The 18,122-nt window shown below is 46.3% G+C and overlaps 2 protein-coding genes across 8 annotated transcripts in view; one reads left to right on the top strand and one right to left on the bottom strand.

The window, feature by feature from the left end:
• Positions 1-18,122, bottom strand: part of Smr (nuclear receptor corepressor smrter) — a 31,978-nt gene that overhangs the window by 10,433 nt on the left and 3,423 nt on the right. For 4 of the 7 annotated variants that reach the window (XM_086546661.1, XM_086546662.1, XM_086546659.1 and 1 more), the window contains 8 exons: positions 17,276-17,435; positions 16,890-17,024; positions 16,436-16,582; positions 16,056-16,124; positions 15,669-15,851; positions 14,988-15,164; positions 12,531-13,255; positions 11,290-11,396 (listed from right to left, as the gene is read on the bottom strand). In XM_086546661.1, coding sequence (XP_086402787.1) covers positions 11,290-11,396; positions 12,531-13,255; positions 14,988-15,164; positions 15,669-15,851; positions 16,056-16,124; positions 16,436-16,582; positions 16,890-17,024; positions 17,276-17,435 — 1,703 coding nt within the window. Of the gene's footprint in view, positions 1-11,289; positions 11,397-12,530; positions 13,256-14,981; positions 15,165-15,668; positions 15,852-16,055; positions 16,125-16,435; positions 16,583-16,889; positions 17,025-17,275; positions 17,436-18,122 lie in introns of all 7 variants that reach the window. The other 3 variants (XM_086546660.1, XM_086546658.1, XM_086546656.1) reach the window with 1 other exon arrangement.
• On the top strand, positions 8,026-10,496 carry LOC147469893 (uncharacterized). Its single transcript, XM_086546663.1, has 5 exons — positions 8,026-8,468; positions 8,733-9,000; positions 9,116-9,363; positions 9,529-9,828; positions 9,930-10,496. The coding sequence occupies exons 1-5, from the start codon at positions 8,154-8,156 to the stop codon at positions 10,368-10,370; spliced, it is 1,572 nt and encodes a 523-aa protein (XP_086402789.1). The 5' UTR covers positions 8,026-8,153; the 3' UTR covers positions 10,371-10,496.

Genomic DNA, 18,122 nt, shown 5'->3' on the forward strand with positions numbered 1-18,122 from the left:
TCCACCCTCCCCCTCCCCCCCACCCCACCGAAAGCCGCTGGCAGCCTCCAAACGTTGGGTAAACTTGCTTGAATAATTAACCCGGCTATGCCATCAATTAATTAGTGGCTAATTGCTTAATTAAAGCTGTTAAACACTACAACTTCTGAGAGACGAAGAAACAGAAATTAGCCAATATTTGCGATTCATTAAAGCGTGGCTCCATATTAACTAATTAACCGAGATGGGAGGTAAAAAAAATATATATACTCCGCGCTTACGTCCTGGGGCCGAAACGATATCAAAGGGCAAGGTGGAGGAGGAGGAGGAGGAGGAGGAGGAGGAGGAGGAGGAGGAGGAGGAAGGAGGAGCAGGGGCAAGGAGAGGAAGAGAGAGAAACAGGGAAAGTGAAGAGAGAAAGAGAGAGAAACAGAGGAAGTGGAGAGAGAAATAGAGGAATAGAAGAGAGGGAGGGAGGCAAGGAAAGAGAGATGAATGGGGACGAATGGAGGAAGGAGGCAATGAGAGAAGAAAGGCGGATATGTGTATGTATGTGTGTGTGTGTGTGTGTGTGTGTGTGTGTGTGTGTGTGTGTGTGTGTGTGTGTGTGTGTGTGTGTGTGTGTGTGTGTGTGTGTGTGTGTGTGTGTGCGTGTGTGTGTGTGTGTATACATACATATACATATAAAAAGAAAGATAGATAGATAGAGAGAGAGAGAATGAAGTTAATGAAGAGCAAAAGGGGGGGGAGAGAGGGACAGAGGGAAAGAGCAGCAGAGGCGAAAAAAAGTGCGAAGCAGCAAGGAGGATAAAGAGATATAATAATAATACGAGAGTATAAAATACGATAAAAAAAGCTAAGTCATTCCAAAAAATATTTCAAACATATAAATATGTAAAAGAGGAAGGTAAAAACAGAAAAAAAGGTTAGGAAACATGTAAATATAAAATTAAATAAGTAAACATATGATTGAACACACACACACACACACACACACACACACGCACACACAGATACAAAATGTACACATCTATCCACAGGCATACATATCCCTACGTACATGCACACGCAAAATGTACACACGTCCGAGCACACAGCATTACACTTTGAGCGCAGTGCCTTCCGCAAACAGACACACAAGCGCATGCCATCGGCCACCGCCACGACCACGCGAGCAAGCCATCCGCAATCCGCAATCCGCAATCCACAATCCGCTATCCGCAATCCGCAATCCACAATCCGCTATCCGCAATCCGCAATCCGCACCCACGCTGATGAACAGGTAAGACGAACCTGATTTCGCAGGTGTAGTCTCTCCCCTTCCCTCCTCTCCCCCTCCCCTCCCCTTCCTATCCTCCTACACCCCATCCTTCCCTCTAATCACATCCCCTTCCCCTTCCCCCATCCCTCTAATCACATCACATCCCCTCCCCCTTCCCCCTTTCCCTCTAATCACATCCCCCCTCCCCCCTTCCCTCTAATCACATCCCCCCTCCCCCTAATCACATCCCCTAGAATCGCTCCCCCCCCTCCCCGCCCTGTCATGTCCTCTTTTCATCTCTTCTTTTTATCCCCATTGTGAGGCGTAGAATCACATCTCACATCCATGGGGAGAGAGGAATTCTGCGGTGCTCGTGTGTGAGTGAATGGGGTGAATGAGTGAGTAAACCTGTGAGACTAAATGGATGAATGAATGAGTGAGTGAGTGAGTAAATACTGTGAGACTAAATGGATGAGTGAGTGCGTGAGTAAAACCTGCGAGACTAAATGGATGAATGAATTAGTGAGTGAGTGAACACATCTGTGAGACCAAACGGATGAATAAGTGAGCGTATAAACCTAAATTGATGAATGAGTAAACCCCCGCAAGTAAATGCGTAGGGTGAGTGAAAGGATGAGTAGGTGGATGAGTGAGTGAATCTGCGAGTTTGTGAGGAAGAAGGGCAGCAGAGATGACGCAATCCGAGAAGAAGCAACAGGGCAACGGCGCTCCGTACCCATACAACCATCCAACCATCCAACCATCTCGACGCGACACACAGAAAGATGAAGAATAGGGACAGGCAGACGAACGAGGAGAGGGGGGAGGGGGGGGGCGACACAGAAAGATTAAGAAGAGGGACACAGGCAGACGAACGAGGTGATGGGTGGGGTGAGTGGGTGGGTGGGGGGGGGCGACTGGAGGCGAGGTTACCAAACGCATCAATGAATACATATCCTCACTCTACTCATTCTCATCTCTTCCGTCCTCATCATTCTCTCGACATTCTGCCTCTGCTCCATCCTGCAGCTTCACCATCTCCACCACTCCCCCACCGCTTCCTCCTCCAACAACTCGCTTCCACCACTCTCACCCACCCACCAACTCACTCACTCACACAAACACACACACACACCTCCATCATCCACTCACTCACTCACCCACCCACCCACTTCCCCTCCAAACCCACCCATCCAAAGACCCCAACCAAATCCCCACCCACCCCTCCGCCTGGAGAGATAGATAGATAGACAGAGAGAATGACGAGAGAGAGAGAGAGAGAGAGAGAGAGAGAGAGAGAGAGAGAGAGAGAGAGAGAGAGAGAGATAAAGAGAGAGAGAGTGATGGTGAGAGAAAGAGAGAGATAAAGAGAGAAAGAGAGAGAGAAACGAGAGAAAGAGAGAGAGAAACGAGAGAGAGAGAGAGAGAAACGAGAGAAAGAGAAAGAGAGAGAGAAACAGAGCGAGCGAGAGAGAGACACACACACATACACACACACACACACAAGGAGAGAGAGAGAAAAGCCCAAGCTAATTAATTTATAAGCAGGCAATCTCTTAATTAGGGAAGTGCAGCCGGGAGATTCATTCGGTATGCCGACGAACAAACAAAGTGGCACAAGAGGAGGACGATGCCTACAACCACAAAAAAAAAAAGAGGAGAGAAGAAACTCAACAACTAGGCAAAGATCCACGCTCAATAGTAGCCCCGCTGTGTGTGTGTGTTGGTTGTGCTCTTAATTATGTGTGCTCGGAGTGCGGGTATATGAGTGTGAGAGAGAGTGAGAGTGAGAGAGTGAGGGAGAGAAAAAGTGAGTGAGTGAGGGAGAGTGAGAGAGGGAGTGAGGGAGAGTGAGAGAGGGAGGGAGGGAGTGAGAGAGAGGAGAGGAGGGAGAGAGAAGAGGGAAGAGAGAAAGAGGGAGAGAGAGGAGAGAGAGAGAGAGGAGAGAGAGAGAGAGGAGAGGAGGAAGGGGAGGAGGAAGAGAGAGAGAGAGAGGAGAGAGAGAGAGAGAGAGAGAGAGAGAGAGAGAGGAGAGAGAGAGAGGAGAGGAGAGAGAGAGAGAGAGAGAAAGAGAGAGAGGAGAGAGAGAGAGAGACGAGCTGAAAGACGTGAGAGAGAAGAGAAAGTGCGAGAAATGTAAGAGTGATTGTGAGTGTGAATATTTGTGCGAAGGTGAATTTCAATGTGAATGGAAGTGGAGTGAGATGAAAGATGCGTGCTTGCAACGTTGTACTTGCAAGTGATGGATTAACGACATGCCATGGGCCCCGTTTTAATCGGAGTGATTGAAAGTGGAGTTCAATATGTAACGGTGATTGTGAGTGTGAATATTTGTGCGAAGGTGAATTTCAATGTGAATGCGAGTGCGAGTGCGACTGAAAATGCGTGCTTGCAACGTTGTACTTGCAAGTGATGGATTAGCGACATGCCATGGGCCCCGTTTTAATCGGAGTGATTGAAAGTGGAGTTCATGAGTTCATGAGTGGGTGAATGAGTGGGTGAATGTGTGAGTGAGTGAGTGGGTGAATGAGTGGGTGAATGAGTAGGTGAATGAGTAGGTGAATGAGTAGTTGAATGAGTGAGTAGGTGTTTGTGTGTGCGAGTGAATGACAGAGAGGTGAGTGAACGAGTAAAAGTGAGGTAAGCAAATGCGTGAGCGATCCAGTAGGCGAGTGCGAGTAAAGAACGAGTAACTGAGCGAGTAGAGAAAGAAAGAAAGAAAGAAAGAAAGAAAGAAAAAGAGAGAAAGAAGGAAGGAACGAAGGAAAGGAGGAGAAAAGGAAGGGAGAAAGAAAGAAAGGAAGGGAGAAAGAAAGGAAGAAAGGAAGGGAGAAAGAAAGGAAGGAAGGAAGGGAGAAAGAAAGGAAGGGAGAAAGAAAGGAAGGAAGGAAGAAAGGAGGGAAGGAAGGAGGGAGGGAAGGAAGAAAGGCAGGGAGGAAGGAAAGGAGCTGATCCGAGCCCCTGACCCATTTGAGTCCGAGTGAGTTTAAAGTGGCCATGCATGTCTGAAAGCAAAGTGCATGTATGGACAGCGACATTGTGGGAGGGCAGGACGGAGCGTGCTTGCTTGCGTGACTCTCGTGTGTACCGCAGCTAGAAAACCTAAAAAAAAAAACATATGAAAGCAACCTTGGGGGGAGGGGGGGATACTCTGCAAACACCGAAATATTGAAAGCACTTCCAATCAAAGTCCTCATTCCCGGCGCAAATCGACGCTTGCAACTTCTGCAGGCTAAGGCACAACTTGCAATGTTCTTACGCATGAGGGCCCTTCCATCTCCACAGCTGGGCATTACATATCGCCTTCAATAATGCATTCCAAAAATATGCATATCTATCTATCTATCTATCTATCTATTTATCTATCTATCTATATTTTTTTCTATCTATCTAATTCATAATGTGCAACATACAATATCACATACGAAAAGCTCGGGCTGATTTGGTCCCGTTGCAAGGCAATGGACTACAGCAAACAGACCTGCACGGACAACCAAAAGCAAATGCAATAACTTTGATGGATTTAAAGAAAAAAAGAAAAGAAAAGAAAAGGAAAAAAAAAAAGGTGAAGGTGGGGGGTTAAGGGGAGGGGGAGGACACTAGGTGGGGAGGGGAGGGGGAAGGAGGGGGAGGGGGTGTTCACGTAATTAAGACTCCTATCATCTCATATCCCGAAAATAAGACTCCCCCAAAATCGCAGGACACCATGGACAGGACCGGGCCGCCCCGCCCAAGCTGAGACACGGGCGGCGTGGCGTGCGGGCGTGCGGGCGAAGCGAGCGAGCGAGCGAGCGAGCGAGCGGCAGCAGTCAGCATGGGACACAAAAGTAAACACCATTAGCAATATTGTGTTTATTCATTCAAAAAGCCAGGTGGGCCGCCTATGAGCAATGTTCACATGTGTAAACGGACCCTCCCTCTCCTCCCCTTCCTCCCTTTCCCCTTCCCCCCTCCCCTCCCCTCACCCCCGCGCCTCTCGTCCCTTCTCCCTTCTCCCCCCCTATCCCCATCCCCATCCCAGGACACCGCCAGCCTCCACCGCTTAATCCAGTAATGGATCGCTTTTCTCGATCCTGTTAGTTTAAGTCGTCCAAAGAAAATACAATTTGAGGCGTGTCAACATGTTTTTGGTGTACATGCAGCAGGAAGGGAGGGAGGGGAGGGAGGGGAGGGAGGATAGGAGGAGAGGGGAGGGGAGGGGAGGGGAGGGGAGGGGAGGGAGGAAGGAAAGGAGGAAGGGAGGGGAGGGAGGAAGGAAAGGAGGGAGAAAAGGAGGGGAGGGGAAGGAGAGGAGTGAGTGAGTGAGGGAGGGAGAGGAAGGGGAGAGGAGGGACGGAGTATGGAGATCGAAAGAGAGGGAGAGGGAGAGAGGGGGGGGGGGGAGGAAAGGAGGAGCCAAAGGTTGGACTGAGCAACTCCCAGTTAAAGAATCAATCAAAAAAGTCATCCCTTATACACATACGCATTTTTACGTGTGCCGCATATCCACTGCGAGGAAAACGAGAAACAGGAGAGAGGGAGGGTAGAAGGAGGAGAGGATAGGATAGGATAGGATAGGATAGGAGGGGATAGGAGACGAGAGGAAAGGAGAGGATAGGAGGGGAGGGGAGAGGATAGGAGGGGATAGGAGGAGAGAAGAGGTAGAAGGGAGAGGAGAGGAGGAGAGTAAGGTTGAAGGAGATAAGGAGAGGAGTGGGGACAAGCAAGAAGAAGAGAAGAGAAGAGAAGAGAAGAGAAGAGAAGAGAAGCGAGAGAAAGAAACAGGAGAAGTGGAAGAAAAATGTGGGGAGCGGATCCCCCCCTTCCCTCCCTCAACCCTTCCCCTCAAATCTGGCTCACGATTGTCTTCACAGAGCGTCAGTGGGCAAAGAAAGGGTGAAATCCGCGTATTTGCGTAAATCACAGTCACAAGAGACGCCAGATGAACAACCGCATCAGAAATGGGCTTCATTTCGGGGTGAGGGGAGAGGGGAGAGGGGAGTGGGGAGAGGGGAACGTGTGAGGGGAGAAGGGGGTAGGATGAGGGGAGAGAAGAGAGTGGGATGAGAAGAAAAGTGAGGGTAGATAAGGGAGTGGGATGAGGGGAGAGAGGGAAGTGGAATGAAGAAAAAGGAGAGAAGGGTATGAGATGACAGGGAGAGCAGACGGGCAAATGCGTAGAGAAAAGAGAAGAGAGAAGAGAGAAGAGAGAAGAGAGAAGAGAGAAGAGAGGAGAGAAAGAATGAGAGGGGAGGAAGGGGCAATGCAGAGAGGATAGAGACGGGGGGAGAGGGGAAAAAAAGAACACAGAGAGGGGGCAGGGGGAGGGGAGGGGATGGGGGGAGGGGAGAACACTTAAGCTTTGTCCCTGCGTACTCCACTCACGCCATTCAAGCAAAATGTCAAATTATTGGCTTTCTCTGCCGGACCTTTTAACTCGCGCACCCTTCGCTCGGACACCGCGGCCATTCCGTCTGATCGGGCTCTTTCCCCCGTCGCCGTGCCCTCCCTTCCTTCCCTCTTTCCTTCACTTCTTCCCTCCCTACTTCTTCCTCCCTTCCTTCACTTCTTTCTTCCCTCCCTCTTTCCTTCGCTCCATCCCTCCCTACTTCCCTCCATCTTTCACTTCTTCCCTCCCTCCTCCCTCCTTCCTTCCTTCGCTCCATCCCTTCCTACTTCCTCCCTCCTTCCTTCCTTCCTTCACTTCTTTCCCCCTCTCCTTCCTTCCCGCCTGCCTCTCCTCACCAGGACGTATTCCCTGAATTCATCTTCCTTCCGAAACAAATCAAACAAGCGTTAATCTTTAACTCTACCTCCCCCTCCCCCTCCCCCCTACCACCCTTTACTCCTACTTCCTACTCTTACTCCTACTCCTAGTCACCCCCCTCCCCTATCCCCTTACCCCCACACACTCCTCGCTTGCCACGACGCATTCTTTCACACGCTTTAAATTAGATTACCTCCCCTCCCCCTCCCAACCGCCATCACCAAGACACACCTCCCCCCTCCTCCCCCACCCTCCCCTTCCTCTCACCATCCTACCACCTTCCACTTTCAGGGCACTTAGGGAAACCACCTATCAAGTACACACTTAATGAGTCCCTTTCCTCCTCCTCCTCCTCCTCCTCCTCCTCCCCTTTCCTTCTCTTCCTTTTCACCCCATCCTCATCCTACTCCTCTTTCACCGGGATGAATGGGGTAGGAGGGAGAGGAAGAGGGAGAGAGGGAAGGAGAAAGGGAGAGAAAGAAAGAAATAAGGAAAGAAGGAAAGACGGAAAGAGATGGAGATGGAGCGACAGTGAGAGATGGAGAGAGGTGGAGAGAGATAGAGAGATGGAGAGAGAGAGAGAGAGAGAGAGAGAGAGAGAGAGAGAGAGAGAGAGAGAGAGAGAGAGAGAGAGAGAGAGAGAGAGAGAGAGAGAGAGAGAGAGAAGAGATGAGAGGAGAAGGAGAGAGAGAGAGAGAGAGAGAGAGAGAGAGAGAGAGAGAGAGAGAGAGAGAGAGAGAGAGAGAGAGAGAGAGAGAGAGAGAGAGAGAGAGAGAGAGAGAGACCCGGTTCCCTCACGCAAACCTTCCCGCGCCCAATGTTTGCTCAGCGCTGATTGGTCCCGCGTCCGACAAACCTAGCCAATCAGAGGCCGCAGTTGGAAGGCTTATTTACGTGCAAGCGAGCAACGTGGATGTCAGTTACCGGCCTGACACGAGGCTGACAGGTGTAGAAAAGGACAAGACGATCACCTTTGACCTCCCTCCCCCGCTCGACACCGCTGGCCCGGAACCTCGTCGCTCGTGTCGCGTGCAATCCCGAGTCATGGGCAAGCGAGCGAGTGTCCTGCAGTGTTGGTGATTACGCCCGTGGCACTAGCAGTGGTGGAGTCTCAAAGACTGATTTCCGAAAAGTTGTGCCAAGACTTGCCGTCGGTGCAAGCGAGTGATGAGTGAGAATTCGAGTGCCGGCGGAGGGGCGGCACCGTCCCGTGCCCCGACCCCGCCCGCGCGCCCACCGCCTCCTCTGTGCCCACTCCTCCAGGACGGCGAGGACTACGACGCCTGGGTGCTCGCGGGCGGCCGCCTCTTCCGCGCCCACGGCTCCGTCCTGGCTTCGCACAGTGCCTACCTGCGGGCGGCCGTGGGCGGGGAGCGCGAGGCGAGGCTGCTTCTGCCGCATGTGCCGCCCGCAGGCTTTGCTGCCATCTTGGCATACATGTACACAGGCCGCCTGCCCCTCACGCCTGCCACGCTTTATGAGGCAAGCCACGTCAGCTTTTGTTTCACGTTTGCATGACGCCTATTGATAAGCATTCTGACCCCTTGACTGTCTCACCTTTCCTTTCTCAATTCAGTTGCCAAGAAGTAATTTAGAATCTGTGATTATGTGCACAGCATTGATAAACTGCGCTTGGGAATGAACAAACTTGATCCATGCACATTTACACACTAAAATAGGTGTCCAGTTCCATCCCAAGTGTCCAGGCTGCGTTAACAAGTGCCCTTCCCCTGCTTTCCCCAACAGGTGCTGGTGGCAGGGCACCTGCTGCAAATGCCCGGGGTAGTGTCCTTGTGCCAGGCCCTCCTCACGGGCACCAGCGCTAGCCCCAGCGCCGCCGCCATGCTAGGGGGGATCCCAGACGTGCCCCCAGCCCTCAGCGTGTGGAGGGGCCTGGCAAGGTTCGTGCCTCCGCAGCACGTCGCCTCCACCTCGTCCAGCTCGTCCTCGACCACCATCGTCAGACCCACGCCCACCAGGCCCCGCCCCCATCATCCCATCAAACATGCTCATGGTTGGTATCCCTTCACAAACGTCTGTCTCTAGCTAAGGCCCATGTCACTGCTAAAGCCAAACTTCATTTGTGTGCCATAACATGACCTAAGACCTGCTTCTCTCTCACTCAAAAGTAGTCCCTCCAGAGCTGAGTCGCGAGGGGGAGTCCGTGGAGGGCCTTGGAGGTGTCCTGGAGGACCCCTGTGGCAACCAACACCAGGACGGAGTTAGTTCGATAGGCGTCAATGACAAATATATACGACACAGTGCTGCTATTGGTGAAGGACTCAGAGGCCAGTCGGGAACAGTTATAATAGACATTGCTGCCTGTGACGGACCCGTTTTCTTTGAACGCGTCATCAACAGGGCATACAAGGCTAATGTAAGCACTATAAACATTTGTCAAAGTACATTAAATGACACTGTTACAAGCCTTTACGTATGAAATGTGTTAATCATGTGTCTGCCAGAGTAATTTTCCTGAGACTAATTGTTCATATGTCTTTATTTATATTTTGTAAATAACCATTTCATCTTCACTCCACAGCCCCTGCTGGGTCCTGACGACTCAGAGACGGAGACAGAGATTAATGTGGAGGAGCTGGACTCTGAGCCAGGGTCTGAGAACCTTGGAGGGGAGCACCACAAGACGGGTAGGGATATTGGTGGAGACACCAGCAATTCCTCAGAGAATTCGAGCCTCACGGCTGCCCTTCAACTGGAAGCTGCGAGTGGGATCCTCAGGAGCACCAGGACCTCATCGCCTCCTGTCCCCAATAACCAAACAAGCCGTACTTACCACTGCGTCTACTGCAACCACACCTTCAAGAGCCACTACTGTTATCAGGTAAATTTAAAATGCTAGCATCATATTTTTAAAATAAAAATGCCATCACAAGGTATAACTACAGCAAAAATCTATCTGACAACAAACTTTATCTTCTTCAGAAACACATGCGCCGCCACATCAACCCAATCACAGTGGAGGTTGACAAACTGCGAGGAAGCAGCCTTCCCTCCCCAGGCAAGTCCGAGGGTCTGCAGGACGCCAGCAGTCGCACTGTTGGTGTGAAGGAAAGCCGAATGGCAAGCAGCAAGAGGGCTGGGAGCATGTCCCCTTACAGCAGCAACGGCACGGTCTCTCCTGCGCCCTCAGAGGGGCTCAAGATCCTGGACCTCAACGTACAGTACTTCCCCTGTAAGACCTGTGGCTCTAAGTTCCCCAGCTACTACTTTGTGCACAAACATCGCCGGATGTGTCATCAGGACGAGGAGAACTCCTCCCTGGGCGAGAAGGCCAGGGCCAAGACCCCGTCCTCGAAGCCGGCGCGCACCCCAACGCCCACGACCACCCGTGCAGCCACGCCCAAGTCCTCCAACACAACTTAATGTAACTCGATGCCTCCTCTCGTCAACATTACCACACCTGGGTCTTCTGCATCAGAGGATTCCTGAGAGTCTACTGGTGACCTCCAGTCCTTCACACTATTGGTATTGGCAAATTTTCTAGGCTGTTGGTAGACTCCTAAGCTATCAGATTTTATACCCTGGTCTTTCTGTTCATTAAATATAGATTCCTCAAGACTTCTAATATAAAAGTGTTATCAACATAAATATTAATAAAACTTAGAACAAACATTTGCCTTACGATTTTTGCATCTCCCCAAAAGTAAACAAGTTTTGGCACACAGTTATACAAGCAAAACCCTGTGATTATTGCTTCAATGAAATGTAGATACCTTTACATTATACATAAAATAACAACCAGAAAAAAATCAGCTGGGAAGCAAGAGTGCAAACCTATTACACTGAAAAACACGAAAGTAGCCAAGTTCTTCAAAAATTATTGTAAGACATATTTCAACTAGGAGTTCTTTCTTTCATAATAATCATTACTATAACTCCATTACTCTTACTCCACCCTAGCCTTCATGGAAAAATAATCTGGAATTCAGCAGGTTTACAGCTTTGTCTTGCTTTTCATCCTTAATCAGCACACTGAATTAGTTCTTGATGTGAATTACAAAAAAAAAATACATTCCTAGACTATTCAAATCTTACAAGCATGCAAACAAAACAAAAGTTTACAGTAAGAAAAATAAAAAACATCACACCAAACAAATACAACAAAAATATGTTATCCCAACACTAAAATTCCTAAAACAAAAAGAAACCAAACACATCAGAATGTTCTCAAACCCAACCCGAGATTCAAGAAAGAAAATCCCCGCTTGAGCCCACCCGAGTCCACCCACCCCACCCACGCACCCGACACCCGAGACAGGAACGCAAAGTGGCCTCGACTCACCATGCTCGGCTGCGTTGTCATCGTCGCTCGAGTCCTGGGCATCTTTGGTCTTGTCTTCCTCTTTAAGTAGGCGTTCTCTTCTTGCAGTCTTCTCTCTAGGCTTATCACTGGGGGGGAGGGGAAGAAAGGGAGAGGGTAAGTGTGGCTTGCTGTTTAAAACTCGCTCTTATTTGGTTGCTTTTAGTCTGCGACTTCCTCTGGTATGTTGATATCAAGAGTATACTATAAATCAATACCTCTAGATTGATATCACATGAGAAAGTATCAAAGAGAGGGAGGAATAACGATCGTAAATCATAACAATGAAACAGTGAAAAAAGACTGAAATATCTAAAGATAAATAAATCAAATACAAGTTACTCTAAATAGAACCAACCCTTGACTCCAAACTAAACAGAGGATTCAGAATCTCAGATCAAATTCTAGCTTCAAAAACACTGCCACGGCAGAAATCACCCTAACCCACAGCACGTTAGCATCCATTGCATTACACTCGCTGCCAGTTTCTCAACACTGGTAGAAATCTTATTTGAAACTAACAAATAACAAGTATCCTTCATAAGTAGGCTTAGTTCTTTGACCTCAAATTCAGACAAATGCAATGAGCAAACAAACAAACTATAAATGTTAAACTGGAACACAATGCCAATAATTGCATTATCACCCAAACAATGGGATACAAGGGAAGAATAAGGCTATCAACATTAAATGCTTAAGGTGCATCACTGAGTCTTCGAGGGATCATATAACAATAAGCAAACAATTTGTTTAATTGGGTGGGGGGTGAAAACAATGGGACACATTTGATGTGAAATATGCATGGAAGTCAATTTCATCACAACTAGAAGAACAATCAGTCATTGTTTTGGTAATGATGATGATAAGAGCAATAATTATAATTCACATGAAGTACTGTTTTATATTCATCTCCTAACATTGTTCATCTCCCTAATCCTAAAGTAACTACAATCAATCAACTGTTAATACTAAGAAAATAAAGCCATGTTAAGCTACAACTACTACCATTATCAAATTCTTGATATCATCTGCAAACTTTAGAATTTGATCCTGTCATACATATGACTCCTAAGTTCTGTATCAATGCCCTTTTGTGAATCAAGATACAGTGTCTCACGATCCAAGATTTTTATGTTTATGTATTTAACGCTTAGTATAGCAAAATAAAAACAAGAAAACGGGATAACCAAAACCCAAAGCAATAGAGGTCCAAGCACACCTACCTATTAGAGAGATTTTCCTTGTCTTTTTCTCTGACTTCTTGATTGGATATCGCCGGCGCTGTGTTGGTGGCACTGTTGTTCGACGACTCATTGCCCTGACTCACCCCCACCGTAGCCGCAGGGTTGGGCGACGGCACGGGGCTGTTCTCCGTGGTGGCAGGCAGGGAGTTGGCCGAAACCTCCCCTCCAGGAGTACTGTTCACAGGGTAGTTCTGCGTCTGCTCGGACTCGCCCGAGCTTCCCTGATTGCTGTTGTTGTTGTTCAGGCTCCCTGTCATGGTGGGCGGCCCCTGCCGGTTGGGCTGCTGGCCGCGCTGTTGCAGTGCCGCCACTGAGCCCCTGGTGGTCACACCCGTCACATTCACCCCAACCACTTCCACCACTGGAGGATTGTTTGGTTTCCTCGGCCGTCTTATTCGGCGTTTCACTAACATCTTGTAATTTTCTTTCTTTTTGGTACTATAGTAGTATTGAATACAATCACTCACTGACTTTCTTTCTAAATAACTACCTATTGCAACAAAGTTCTTAGGGTGTTGTAAATATTTGTCCCGAAATATTTCTTTCTCTTGCTCGGTCCAGATATTTATGTTTTTGTGATCTTTATACTCTGCTATGGGTTCCTCTATAAGTCCATTGCGGTTGTTGTAGCGATGCTGGCGCTTCTTCTCCTCTAAAAGGATGGGGGGAATTACAGCATAAGCTCGCATCTTCTTGTCCTCATTCTGTGGGGTGCAAGAGAGAGAGATTAGTTTTACTTAGATCTTGATTAGTCACATGAACATAGGATCCTCAAGAATAACCTGGTTACAATAACATGACTTAATATCAGTCATACTCTGAACGTGATTTATTCCTCACCTAAATCACTTAGAAGTCCCTCCCTTTCTCTTACCACTACTTAATACAACTCTAAAACCAAGAAAAATGAGTTACTACTTGTTCTAGGCTTGGGCGAATGTACTTGCACGTTGAGAAACTTGGCTCGAGCAAGAGCTAACTCATTGAGTAAGAAAAGAAAGTTTGAAACGCAAAAAATAGGAATGTTGCCGAATTATGAATTATGAAATTCAACAATCCTATGAGTCATGAAGGTCACATTCAAGGGTGGGGCCAAGAATGACAATCAGTCTGCTTTTGGACATGTAAAAGGCTTCGCAAGAGATGCACAACTGTATACAAACTCTATCAAGGTTAAACTGAACAAATGCTGATTATATTCAACCCCCAAACAGAAAAAAAAAATCACAAGGAGTTGCTTTGCTTATGCTCTTCATGTAAGCAAACAAGCAGCAAAATCAGGGGAAAAGAAAAACATCGGATGACGCAGAACTCAGGGGAGGTCGCCATGATATCATGTTAAAGAAATTATATCAGTATTCATTATCCCTTCTGAGATTCTCTAAGGCCAAGAGACTTACTGCAACCAATTCAGAAAGAAAAGTTTATTAATTCACTTAGAAGAGAGAACTATTACTGGATCCACTTCATGGCTGGGACAGACTAATTGTGAAGCTTTTTACCTTTGGACTGGTTAATGCTATGGTATATCTTGTAGCTTTAACTTATAGGCTAACAATATGGCATGGCTGTTAACAAGCTTAAAAATGATAGGGGCACATGCGATCTCCATCATAACAAGCATTACTGGTTTAAGCTTGGTTAGATTAGGATAGACTAATAGCATAGGACAGGCTAGGTTAAGAAAAATAGGGATAGGATATGTTAGGTCTTTTTACATGCTCTTCACAAAGTCCAGTAGTATGCTTCATTTGCATATATCAGCAATCACTTTGGAAAAAATATATCATTATTTCAATAATTACTTTAAGTAGAGATGTGTGAATGCAACCATCAAAATGCCCTTAAGCAAACTAGTTTAGCAGAAAGAACTTAGAAATATAGGATATATGATATTCACAGTAAAATAACAAGCCTTGTGATCCCACCCAAACAATCAAAACAACAGAGATATATTTACCACACAGAGTGAAGCTACCACAAATTAATATCAGACTTCCACAGACTAATACTAAAACTTCCACAGACTAATACTAAAACTCCCACAGACTAGTGACAAATCAACCATGGACTAATATTGAAGTATCACAGACTGATACCAAAATTACTGGAATGAGAGCATAACTACAAAAACCTAGTAATAAATCAACCACAGCCTAATGCTAAAACTACCATATATACATCACTAAATCAACAATGACTGACACTAAAACTACCATAGACTAATACTAAAACCTACAGACTAATAACAACAGTACAACAGACTGATACTAAAACTACCACAGACATATACAAAATCATTTCCAACTAATTACGAAAACCAACACAGCCTAATACCAAAACTATGACAAGACTGATAACAAATCTACCACAGTTCGACGACAGGCTATGCTACATACAACTGAACAGACCTTCGCTCCGGCAACTCACACTAACCTCCTGTTCCTGCAACCCGTCCATGATCTCCTCCATCTCGGCATCGCTCTTGACCCGGGCACCGACGCGAGAGAAACGCTCCTTCTCCTCCCGCTGCTTTCTCAGCTCAGGGAAAACCTTCTCGAACAGCTCGCGGTTTTTGGCCACCTTCTCCTTGTGCTTCTTGGAGTTCTCCACCTGCAAGGGAGGGGTGGATTACTATGGTGGAGAGAAGAGGAGGAGGGGACACGGCAAAATTGTGAAGGCTGAAAGAAACACTGACAAGAGAGAAGACTCTTACACTGATTAATTTGCTGAAACCTCCATAATACATGTTTGGTGCATGGTAAATTATCCAATAATGAAAACAGCTGCAAAAAATTGATAATGGTAATTTTACCCTACTTGGAAAAAGTGTCACAGATAACTCTATACAAGAGGTCATTTTCTTCTAGAAAATCTATAACACATAGTCTTTAATTAAAGGTAATGATGCATGTGATATGTAAGTAATTCAAGGATGGATAAACTGCAAATTACCATTCTCCTTCATTTTCTAAATCCAGTCAAAAAGATAATATAATTAATGAACAGTTACTCATACAAACCTAGTGAGATTGAAGATAACTAACAAACATAATAACAATACTCATAAAGGACCAGGTACATTACTTTTCCCTGTAAACCATTCCTCGATCTTACCTTCTCCACTTTCTTGAGCCACTCGGTCATGAGCTTCGAGTACGTCTGGGTGAGATGGGCATCCCGGCTGTTCTTGTCGGCATGACGCTTCTTGAAGTACTCCATGAGCCGGCGCTTGAACCCAGCATACTGTCTTTTGTTCTCCATGTAAACCTCGGTGTCCGTGGGTTGGTGGTACAATGGCTGCAAGAGGAGGCCAGTGATAAGAGATTGGGTATTGGTTGGACAGAGTGGCTGTATACATCTAGAGGTTTTATAGGACATAATCTTTCTTTTCTCAGGTAAAATCAAGTGTTATTTATAATCACCATTCTATAAATATATGACTCATTTATATGTGAAATAACATGATGAACGTCTGACTTCAAAGTAACACTATGGACTTACCAACACACTTGGCTCTTCTGTAGGAGGCATGAGTTTGTCCAAGATGGTATGGGATTCCTCTGCCTTTTTCTGAAAAAGCAAAATCAGCATTTTGAGGATAGATCTAAAAAATGTATATTCCTACCACAGCTGTAAAGACAGCAACTTGAAACTTTGAATGATAATGTTACCTCCTCTAGTTAACCTCACAAGCTACATCAATCTCAAGGTAAAAACAAAGATAACATCTGACAACAAAGGGACAATTTACATATTTCAACTCTGAATGTTAGCAAAGCAAATATCATGCTAAAGCAAACCTCAAGCAACCCACTGAATTCCAACAAGTCACAACCATCAAAGACAAGACCACACTCCGGAGAAAGAGAGGCTCCACTTACTCTGTTATCAGCATAAATTATCTGCGCTAGACTCTGGTGTTTGGGCTCCTTGGTGTCTTCCTCCTCCGTCTTGCCCCCTTCTCCCTTCTGGGCCGCTGCTTCCAGCTCCCCCTCTTTCTTGCGTAACTTAGCTATGCTTGATTCCGCCTGTGGGCAAAGCATTGCATTAGCTCATCGTGATCCAGTATTTTTCCTGCATGATCCTCAAAGTAAAACGCTCTTATAATTCACTAACTGGATAAATAACTACTGAATAATGTGATACATTCTGACATTACAAAAATTATATGAACTGTCTAGTAATTGAATTACAAATATTAATCCACTACATTCAATAAACCTTTACAGATAACTGAATCCTACATGACAATGACTCCACAATTGATTAGAAACAAGACTAACAATATCACATGTATCTTTTGCACATTTTTTCTCCATCTCCCACTTCACTCACCTTAGCAATATCTCTGTCTACTTTCTCTATGCGTTTAAGGAGATCATCTTTGGTGGTGCGCAGCGGTGACTCATCTCTGGGATCGGACGGCAGCGTAGGGGAGATAGCTTCTACTTGTGGGGTGTAGGTGGACTCCTATAAAACAAAAACTTGTGTCATTACACAGAAAAATATTCAACATACCATCATTGCACAAAAATCTATTTAGTAGACATGAACTATTACATAGATTAACATTCAGTAGATCAAAATCAAAAAGGGCTATATCAATTAGATTATAACATAGATTTATATAGACCATAGATATGGAATATTCAAAACAAATCCCAGAATATCTTCCCCATCTCCTGATAGAACTTCACCCCCCAAGCAAGACCCACTCGTACCCGGCTGCTGTGATTGTTCTCCGACGTGTCAACAACGAGGGGCTTCATCTGCTGGGAGAGCTTCATGCGCTTGCTAGAGTCTATCGTCGTGCTGATGGCCAGAGGGTTACCCGGGACTATGGACATCATGTCGGTGCGGGGGTGGGAGTGGGTGTACGGCCTGCAAAGACGAGCAAGGGGGTGGGGGGTTAGTGTGTGCGGTCTGGAAGAGCGGAGGCTGCCTTAGGGATTAGGTCAACACCACACCACTCCCCTGCTGCTGTTAGCACTTGGGAGGAAGAACTGGAGGTATCCTCTTTCCATCACTAGAAGAGGATGCCCAACAGAGAAACAGATTCATTTCTTTTACCTAATTCCACTGCTATAAGGCAAGCAAACACACACACGAACGCACGCAAACACATGCACACGCACATTCAAATACATAAATAATAATAATAAAACAAATCAAAATAACAAAATATCATCCATTTCAATTAAAAAAATAAACAATGCACGTACAAATACAAGCACACTCAAACACACTCACACATATGTAATCATGATACAAATCAAAGTACCCACAAAACATAACTTTGATTGAACAAATAAAAAAACATCAGGTCACACACCATACATAACCAGAATCACAGATACATAGCCAAACACTAGAACTATACAGCTTTAACACAAAAATTAACCACATTCCTGACACTTTTAGCCACTACGCAACTCCACTGGAGTCCAGGTGTTTCTTAGGTCAATGAATGACCTTTCTATCAAATCTTGTAAATACTCTATTGGAACAAATTAAGTGAATCCACAACATGTTACCTACTAATGCAATAATGATCAAATTCACATTGAA

The sequence above is a fragment of the Penaeus japonicus genome, unplaced genomic scaffold (assembly GCF_977035675.1).
Source record: "Penaeus japonicus unplaced genomic scaffold, GWHDUDI00000001_assembly GWHDUDI00000018, whole genome shotgun sequence".
In the NCBI taxonomy this organism is placed as follows: domain Eukaryota; kingdom Metazoa; phylum Arthropoda; class Malacostraca; order Decapoda; family Penaeidae; genus Penaeus; species Penaeus japonicus.